At 42.9% G+C, this 9,292-nt stretch overlaps 3 protein-coding genes across 3 annotated transcripts; 1 reads left to right on the forward strand and 2 right to left on the reverse strand.

The window, feature by feature from the left end:
* Positions 1–924: 924 nt before the first annotated feature.
* Positions 925–4,526, reverse strand: LOC132793632 (vacuolar protein sorting-associated protein 54). The gene is made up of 2 exons (XM_060803646.1): positions 3,965–4,526; positions 925–3,900 (listed from the first exon to the last, which is right to left on the reverse strand). The coding sequence occupies exons 1-2, from the start codon at positions 4,150–4,152 to the stop codon at positions 1,251–1,253; spliced, it is 2,838 nt and encodes a 945-aa protein (XP_060659629.1). The 5' UTR covers positions 4,153–4,526; the 3' UTR covers positions 925–1,250.
* Positions 4,527–4,838: 312 nt separating this feature from the next.
* On the forward strand, positions 4,839–8,253 carry LOC132797397 (alpha-(1,3)-fucosyltransferase B). The gene is made up of 4 exons (XM_060809155.1): positions 4,839–5,396; positions 5,621–6,030; positions 6,447–6,624; positions 6,686–8,253. Exons 1-4 carry the CDS (start codon positions 5,160–5,162, stop codon positions 7,190–7,192), a joined length of 1,332 nt encoding a protein of 443 aa, XP_060665138.1. The 5' UTR covers positions 4,839–5,159; the 3' UTR covers positions 7,193–8,253.
* Positions 7,730–8,640, reverse strand: LOC132797401 (fat body protein 2). Its single transcript, XM_060809168.1, has 2 exons — positions 8,314–8,640; positions 7,730–8,255 (listed from the first exon to the last, which is right to left on the reverse strand). Exons 1-2 carry the CDS (start codon positions 8,638–8,640, stop codon positions 7,809–7,811), a joined length of 774 nt encoding a protein of 257 aa, XP_060665151.1. The 3' UTR covers positions 7,730–7,808.
* Positions 8,641–9,292: the final 652 nt, after the last annotated feature.

Genomic DNA, 9,292 nt, shown 5'->3' on the forward strand with positions numbered 1-9,292 from the left:
GTAATGAAATGCAACCTGATCTTGGAAGTTAATGAATTCGTAATTCAAATAAAATAGAATCTTTAATTAGAAGAATACTCAGAACACTTATTTTATCAATTAAAAAAAGAGTTGTCTTTAATCTTTCAATAAAAAAAAAACCCTCTGAACATTAAAATAATTCTGAATAGATCAATTTCAATCAATAAATATTGATAAATGTAATTCAATTGAAAATTTCAAGATCAGATTACCTTTAGAATTCTTAAGACCAAATAAATCTAGAGATAGTAACTGAACTAGTTTTACTGCTGCCTTAATAAAGAACGAAATATTAAATAAATTCGAAGCAATAATCGGTTTATTTGGATCTACAAAATATCTAAAACCGGATTTAATGTTTATCGAATTCAATTTGTAGAGCGTATCTCTTGCATTATAAACCTCATGAATTAAATAACTAAGAAATGTGCATTTGCTATCCATCAATTCTAAAAGTGATCGTTAGGTGTAGAAAGAGTATGTTTTCATAATAACAAAATAAAATAAAATGCAACCTAACTAAATCTTTCGAAATGAGAATATTACGATTCTTTACGGAAAATATTGAAAGTATGAATTCAAAATGTTCTAGGGATCACAATTTTTATATTGGAGAATATAAAGGATCTTAAATTTTAGATTATAAGTTGAAATCTTTGAAACCAAGAAAGATTTAAGAGCTTCCAATCGATTTTTAAATGTATTACAAAATCTTTGAAGGCAATCCATTAATCCAATAAGTATTGAAGACATTCTCCTCGATTGTAAAATGTATCAATAAATATTAAGCTGCATTTTACTGACAGAATTATTCTACAGATTAACGAAAATAGAAATTAAAATTTAAAAAAAATCTTCTCATTTCCCCAATGCATATTCGACCCAGAAAATTGAAACAGCTTGCCATCGATTGTATTAGTTATGCAGTCGCCTTTTATTATTAATATTTGTTGTCTTTAACGACTTTGCCGCTTAAAAGTTAATGCAGTGCAACACAAAAGAATGACCTCGAGTGTGTTTGCATAATAATATAATATACAATTGCAAAAAGTACAAATTAGATGCTTAGATAAATAAAAACAAGGATACTACACACGAAAAAAAATAAACATGCGTGAAGGACGGGAGACAACAGAGACAAGAGACGATAGTGTGATGATTGCGATGAAGATTTTGGAAATCCAAATGCAATATAGGTATGTAGATATAGGGGGAATAATACCGCGTGCTCAATAGAGCCAAATGTGCTCCAAGATGCCATCGTCCAACTGCGACGCTGGCAGCGCCTTCAACGTGCGCAACGTTTCCATATAGAAAGTCAGCTCCGAGGTGACGACGCCATGCTGTGGTCCACCATTGTTGTAGATGTTCAGCTTGAGCAACTGTTCCCGCAACTTGTCCTTGAAGTTGCGATGCACAACGCCGTAGATCTCATGGATCTGCGCCTCGGGCAGGACGCCAGCAATTGCCTCATGCAACTTGACCAAATGCCGCGAGATGAGTCGAAATGTTTGCGATGGAATCGGCGGCCTCGCATCCCACGCCTCCAGCTGGGCAACCAGACGCTCGGACACAATACCATGGATCTTGTGCTCAATCTCCTTGATGTGTCCCTGGTAATCCCGTTCGATGGCCTCATACCCGCTCATGTTCTCAAAGTGTTCCCGCAGACGCGGCAGCAAGAAGAGCACAAGTTGCAGAGCACGCGATACGAGGGCCAGATTGGTGCTCGTGATGGTCTTCAATCCGGCCACACGCATTGCGCCCGCTCCAATGATGAGCTGGCAGCTCCGCGAGTTGAAACAACGCAACAAGTCCACCACATTCCGGGCATGATAGCTTGCGAGGAGTGGCAGCCGCTGTGCGCTGCCTCCGTACTCGTACAGCATCTGGATGAGCAGCAGCGCGACGCTGACCAAGGCAAACGGTTGCTTGCCCTCCAGCAGCAGCACAGGATTACCATTCCCACTGCCATTGCCATTGCCATTGACTAGCGATGTGCTGTCCAGCGGCGACTGCTTGGCATAGTCGCCAGCGGTCATGCGATCGATGATGCGCTGGAACTCGTGTGGAATATCGACTTGGCGCCAACGCTCCTGGTCCAACAGCAGCGCCAGCTTTTGCTTGTGCTCCGCATGGAAGCGTTGTGCGTAACGCGACGCCTGCACCTTCAATGCCAACTGCAGCGGCACACTTGGTGCTCCACAAATCGCCAGCGTTGTCTCTCCAAACTCCTCCACCACCTGCGCCAATTGCTGCAGCTCCTGCTCGCTCACGGTGCAGCGCTCCAGGCTCTGTGGCGCCACAATGTTGGCACAACGCTCATGGCAATAGTGGCACACAGCCTGCAGCAGCTGTTGCAGCTGCGCACTCAGCTGCTCATGATGCGCCGCACTTAGAAATGCCTCCGAATCAATCAAGTTCACAGCATGCTCATGGGGACAACTTCCACCGGCTGCTGCATCGGCAGTCTGTTGCATGATCGATACCACCGCCTTGATGCGTTCGAGGACAGCGCCCAAGGCTCCGCTGGCACGTTGCAACATCGCCAGCCATTCGGACAGCGTCAAGTCCAGCGATTGCTCACCGGCTCCGGTCAAACAGATTTCGTTGTCGCCACGCGAGAGCAGCTCGATCAGCAGCTGCTTGATGATGGCGCGTATGGTGGCAATCGCCTCCTGCTGATAGCTCGAGACAAAGCCAAAGTTCTGCTTGCGCAGCAGACCCATCACAATGGCCACCAGTTTGTCCTCCTCGGCGCACACGCTGTCCGTCTCCAGCTGTGCTTCCAAGAGCGGCCTATTCAAATCGTTGGCCGCATATCGTTCGAATTCGGTGGTCAACATCTTGTCAATCAACTTCTCCATCTCGCCCAGCTGCATGGGCAGATGCTTGAAGCAATGCACACCCAACAGCTCCGCAGCGAGTATCTCCTGCGTGGTGCTTATCAAATCCAAGGCAGCCACATAATCCTGTGTGCCCAGCAGCAGCTGCAACATCGGCTGCGTCTTGTGCACCGTCGCCATCAGTCGCAGCTTGTCCAGCGTGTTGTGGCAGTGCTGCCTACGCTGAGCATATCGCATCACGCGAAAGCTGTCGACAACAGCGCTGCCATGGAGCTGGGCGAGTGCCGAGCGCAATTGATGCACTTGCTCCGCCGCCTGTTGCATTTCAGCCAAGATCGCATGCTGTGTGGTCATGGCATGAAAGAAGGCAGCGGATTTTTGTGCCACCTGCTGTGCAATCTTCACCTCCACAATGTCCAGATAGTGCGAGAGTTGCTCTTGCAGCTGGCGACCAGTTTGTTGGCATTGCACTGTCGTCGTCGTGTCGTTCACCTTCTGCATGTAGTTGGGAAACACTTGGGCAAAGGTGCTGGCATGATGCAGCTGCAGCTGTGACTTCAGAAAGATCTCCGGCACTGGCACCGCACTCAAATGCTCCGGTGTTGTCGGTGTCCCTGTTGTCGGCAACTGTTGCTGCTGCTGTTGTTGTTGTCGTCGCTCGTGCCAGCGATAACGCTTCCCAATGCTGCCCAAATAGACGGCAAAGTCTGCATGCGTTATGTCCGGCAGTCGCGCCGTGTGCGGCACCTGACTGCGCTCCACAAAGTGCTCGCCCCACTTTTTGGTAAAGAGATTACTCTGCTTGCCACGCTGCGGATCGTTGAGCACAGCCGGCAGATTCTGTGCCGCCGAATAGACGCCCCACTCCGGCGGCAGTTCACGCGTCTGCTGATTCACATGGTACTTGGCCACATGGGCGTCATAGTCGCGATCCGAGACGCCGTCCAAGGGCAGTGAGGCGCAGACGCCATTGAAGCCATAGCGGCAAACAAAGGAGCCACCTTCACGCGTGCAATGACGCGAGCGCAGATGACTAAGAGTGAGAGAGGGGGGAGCTGAGTAAGTGCAGCATATGGTTAGAATGTCATTTCACTCACCCGACAAACTCGTTGACGCTCTTGAAGTGCTCCCGAGTGCAATAGTAACAGCTCTGCCAGCTGTCCTTCGTTGTTGTTGTTGTCTTTGCTGTTGCTGCCGCTGTTAAAGCGCCTGCTGTTGTTGTTGTGGCTGCTGTTGCCGCTGCTGTTATCGCAGCTTCTGTTAAATTGTGCTGAGCTGTGGCCATAACACATGCTTCTCGTTCGCTGCCAGCTCTTTATTGTTGATTAACTATCAATTATGGCTTGCGGCCGCCCGTGGATGTTGTTTCTTTCTTTTTATTTTAGTCTCTTTTGTTGTTGTCGTTGACAAATTCTTCGCCGCAAACGTTGACGTGTTATGTCAATATTTGTTTTTGTTTCTCGTCTTTGCCATGCATTGAATTTGTGGCATTTTGACCAAGCGGTTGAGTTTGCTTTTTACTTTACCATCATTAGCAGCATGTCACCGATTTTCCTATGTGTACTTGTCTATTTTGTTGTCGAATTTAGCTAAAAATTGAGCAAATGCAAAACGGCACAATATTATGATGATGTTCTGCAGTGTTGTATATCGTTTAAAAGTGCTTAGACGGCAGTGCACGTTTCGACCGACTGACAACACAAAGCGGTATTTTGTTGTTGGCATTGAAATTGAAAGGAAAATTTACTTTCAATACATCGTATAATGTATTTTAATAAGAACGAATATTAATTGGCTGATTATTCATTGGCGGACTCTTTACCTATTAAAATTAAAATATACTAAAATATGTGCATTAATTTGTATATGTATTTAAAATTATAATTATGAAGTTTGTCATGCAGCGCTATCGTGTGCTTACTTTATCAGCTGTTAAGCTAAAACAGCTGATTCAATATTGTAAAAACAGTTAATTTGATAAACAATATACAAATTACAAAAGTAGCCTATTACCGATAGTTTTTGCCGTAAGACTAGTGTGTAACAGACTTTGCCGTCAAATCGTAACGTAACAAAAATTCCCCCAAGATCTATTTTCGTTATACAGCACTGGAAGCCTTTCATTTAAGGAGAACAACCGCAATTTTTGGTGAACACAATTGTTGCGCGCCTGCATTTGAATTGAGCTATGCTACAATTCTTAATTTGCCAACAACATTGTAAAGCAGCAATAAACATAGTAAAGGAAAAGCAAAAACATTTGACGCCCTAAGAAACGGTAAAAGCAAAACGATGCGTCCATGGCTAAATCGTCGTTTACTGTTGCTGCTCTTTTCACTTATCTGGCTGTGCGGTGTTTTCGTATTATACTGGTATGTGACGCACAGTGAGACGGATAGCATCCGAAATTATACGCCGGAAATACTCTGGTGGACGAAAGACATGAGCTGGAACTACGATGAGACGAGGCAATGTGGTTTCAGCACTTGTCGCGTCACCAACAATCGCCAGCGTTTGAAAGAGTCACTTGTAAGTATGCTAAAAGCGGAAATAAGAATTGACAATGATAAACAAAACCATAGACATGTCGGTCTACTTGTCTGTCTGTCCACTTCCTTAAGGACCCAGAACTTGGAACTTTAATACCTTGGGTCACTAAAATTTGCTGATAACAATTCTTATGAGCAAATTCAGTTGCATTCGTTATCAAATTTATTCAAAGAAAATTCATTTATTATTATTGTCATTTTCAGGTTGTGATGTTCTATGGATCGAATATGAAGCCATATGACTTTCCAATGCCCCGCAGCAACAGACATCGTTGGGCATTGCTGCACGAAGAATCGCCACGCAATGTGCCCTATGTGCCTTATGACGAGTTCCTACAACACTTCAATTTCACATCCACATTTAGCAGATACAGTAGCATGCCACTGACCACACAATATCTGCCACAAGCTAGCGATCTCACCCAGTTGGACTATTATACGAGCCCCCAGAACAAGCAGACCTTTGAGTTCAACAAAGATTTGGCATCGGTCGTCTTTTTACAATCCGATTGCAACACAATGTCGGGCCGGGAGGATTATGTGCGAGAACTGATGAAACACATGAAGGTGGACTCATATGGCAGCTGTCTGCACAATCGTGATTTGCCTGAGAGGTGAGCGATAGTTCTATATGGGATCAATTTGTATTCTAGAAACATTCATTATTAAAGAGGGTGTATTGGATTGTCAAGTACTTAAAGGATTTGTAATCAGTACAAGCATTAAATAATACAAAAATATCTGAAAATTTTATAGATTTATACACCATTATATTTATCTGTGTTTCAGAAGTTTGCTATTATAAGTTTGCTGTTTATAAGTTTGTCTTTTAGTAATATGATCAATCCTTCAACTTTCTAATAATTATCAAAAACTCGATATTCGTATTTCCCTTTAAACATAACACACGCTCTTACATAACAAAAAAATGACTGAGCGTTAATATGGGATTCCATCAGGTATTCCAAGAGACAAAGAATGGTAAAGTTAAGTTTTTTTCTACAATTTCTATATCTTTTTCTAAATGCAGCCTGCAAAAGGACTATCTGAACAATCTGTACTCACCGGAGTTGCTGCGCTTTCTCGCACACTATAAGTTTATGATTGCCATCGAGAATGGCGTGTGCGAGGATTACATCACCGAAAAGTTCTGGCGTCCACTCATTGTAGGTGTTATACCCATCTACTTTGGATCCCCAAGTATTCGCGTAAGTAAAAGCTCTACTCAAAACTATCGACTGCTCAATTATTTCACTTGCTTCTCCACAGGATTGGCAGCCCAAAAATAAATCCGCAATTTATGTAGATGACTTTCCCAATGCTCGTGCGCTGGCCGCTTTCCTAGAGCAGTTGGGAGACAATTCTACCGAGTATTTTTCCTACCTGGGACACAAGGTTCTGAGACGTCACACGATTGACAATCAGTTACTTTTAACTCAGCTAATCACGCGTAGCTTTAGCATGAGAGGTGATCAGCAGAGTCAGGAAAATTCGCTGTTCCAACGCTTCGAGTGCTACGTCTGCCGGCAACTTCATTTGCCTCACAAGCATCGCCAAGCTGACAAGCGACACTACAACTGCCCGCTGCCTCCGGTGTATGCCCCATTGGAGTACACTTCGGAGCCACAATATGGAGCAGACTGGCGCTCCACGATGTCTGTGGGTCGCTGTCAAGCACAGCTCCTGAACGAGTTCTGGAAAACGAATTTGACATATACTGCGCAGGAATTCGAGACGCGACTTTCCAAAATGGTGGCGAATGGCAAATGTGATTAACAAGAAATTATAGATATTAGGGTTATATATCTCTAAGATACTTGTATGGAAATTAACCAAAGTACTGAGTATAATGACGAAGATATGTTATAATTGAATGAAATATAAAATCGTTCAAGTAGAATCGAATAAATAATTAGTATTAAATTAAAGTACAACACTCTTAACATATGACAAATATGTTTGTTTCTAAATTAATGACAAATAGCATTTGATGCCATTGAAGTTAATTATATTTCTATTCAATCAAGCAAATATCCTAAAATAGTAGTATATAAAATGCCTTGAAAGAAAAATGTTCTTTTATAATCACAGTATTAATAATTCAAGTATTCTGAACTTTTAGTAAATGTTTGATTTATTTGTCAATCAATTTCAAGTACTTCGACTATTGAAAAATAGCAAAAGGAATGCAATTTTATTATAATTAATACACGTTTTTAATAGCTTTTATTGTCACGGATGTGAACATTCCGGTCTGTAATTTATGATAATAAATAATGTTGAATAATCATTAAGCTTTTCAAAAGACAAGCATTTTAAAATTGACAACAATTATTTTCTTTATTGCATATAAAAATGAATTACTCGAATCATTTCAAATTCCAATGTCAGTTTACATTTGCCAGTGCATCTGGGGCATGGCTTCCTTCAGCTGACCCTTGTCCACGATCCACATGCTGCCATTCTTCATCATCTCCATGCCCTTGATCATCTGCATGGCAGCCTCCTCGGGCATTTGGCGCTTGGCACTCTCGATGGCCTCCACCATCTGCTCGGAGTGATGCCAGGTGACATTGTCGCGCAGGTTCATCATCATTTCGGTGTTGGTTAGTCCTGGACACATGGCCATGAACATGACGCCGGTTTTCTGGTAGATCATCTTGTCAGCCATCGACCGAGTGAAGCCCATAACTCCGTGTTTGGCAGCAGCATAGACAGCAAATGCTGGAGCTGGTTCCAACCCATAAACGGATGACATATTCATGACCATGCCGCCGAGTCCCATTTGCGTCTTGTCCATGTACGGCATTGCCATCATCGTCACATAGATCATTGAAGTCTGATTGGGAGTAATAATGAGTAATCTTTTATTCGATTGAATTCAGTTTTCATCATACCAAATTGACGCCAATTGTGGTCGCCACATCCTTGTCGAGCAGCACATCCTCGCAGTTGATCAGCACATCAATGTTGCCCATCATCTGTCCCATTTTCTTCATCGTCTGCTCAATTGACATCTTATCCATCAGATTCATTTGCATGAACACCACCTTGACACTGGGATTCTCCGCCTGCAGCTTCTTCATCATCTCGGCATTCTCCATGCGGTGCACAATACCCATCATCTTGAGCTTCTCGCGCTGCATCAGCTGGTGCATCATCTGGAATCCGATGCCACTGAAGCCACCGGCGAACACAACATTCTTACCAGTCCAATCGAACATGTTTCCTCTTTCTTTGCAATGCTACTAACTGATCGCACTGATCACTGACCATTCCACCATCGACAACATCGTCTTTTATACGCTTCGCTTTCACTGCCCCAAAATACACGAAATGCATTCCTGATTATTGTGACTGCATCTGGACTTAACCGACCTGTAAAGTGCCAATGGGTCAAAGGTCACATTGCATTCGCTGATATTGTTGTTAACCGATGTCTCGGGACCGGACCATCTGCATCTGCCAGATGTGTGTTTGCAATGTTTTGTGCTTCTCCAGATAAGATTGCTCCCCAGGTCGTTGTCTGTTTTGCTCAATGCCTTATCGCAATATATAGCCCTAGGTCCCAATTCTACAAATACTCGCAAATATGTATATATGCGGCGTCTTCTACATTACAAAGTATGAAGCTTAGATAATGCAATTCTAACTGAAATTTCGTCATGTTCCCCAAAACTATCTCGATTCTGTTTGCTTAAAATATTTTTGATTTCATTGCGTATGGTTCTTCTATGTTCTAATTTTTTAAATACATTTTACTGAAAAGATCAGAAAATCCATGATAAAATTTGTCATTGATAAAGAGTTTCTGTCTTTAAGATTTGTTGGATACGGGGTAAAAAGAATAAATCATAAAGTTTTTAGAGCCAGACA

Source organism: Drosophila nasuta, chromosome 2L (assembly GCF_023558535.2).
Source record: "Drosophila nasuta strain 15112-1781.00 chromosome 2L, ASM2355853v1, whole genome shotgun sequence".
NCBI lineage: Eukaryota > Metazoa > Arthropoda > Insecta > Diptera > Drosophilidae > Drosophila > Drosophila nasuta.

What these genes read in the sequence shown, in the direction of transcription:
- LOC132793632 (XM_060803646.1), bottom strand. Translation starts at nt 4,152, where the DNA reads ATGGCCACAGCTCAGCACAATTTAACAGAAGCTGCGATAACAGCAGCG. An exon ending in AGCGTCAACGAGTTTGTCGG is followed by an intron (nt 3,901 to 3,964) that starts GTGAGTGAAATG and finishes TCTCACTCTTAG; the next exon opens with TCATCTGCGCTCGCGTCATT.
- LOC132797397 (XM_060809155.1), top strand. Translation starts at nt 5,160, where the DNA reads ATGCGTCCATGGCTAAATCGTCGTTTACTGTTGCTGCTCTTTTCACTT. An exon ending in AGCGTTTGAAAGAGTCACTT is followed by an intron (nt 5,397 to 5,620) that starts GTAAGTATGCTA and finishes TGTCATTTTCAG; the next exon opens with GTTGTGATGTTCTATGGATC. An exon ending in TTGGATCCCCAAGTATTCGC is followed by an intron (nt 6,625 to 6,685) that starts GTAAGTAAAAGC and finishes GCTTCTCCACAG; the next exon opens with GATTGGCAGCCCAAAAATAA.
- LOC132797401 (XM_060809168.1), bottom strand. Translation starts at nt 8,640, where the DNA reads ATGTTCGATTGGACTGGTAAGAATGTTGTGTTCGCCGGTGGCTTCAGT. An exon ending in CCACAATTGGCGTCAATTTG is followed by an intron (nt 8,256 to 8,313) that starts GTATGATGAAAA and finishes ACTCCCAATCAG; the next exon opens with ACTTCAATGATCTATGTGAC.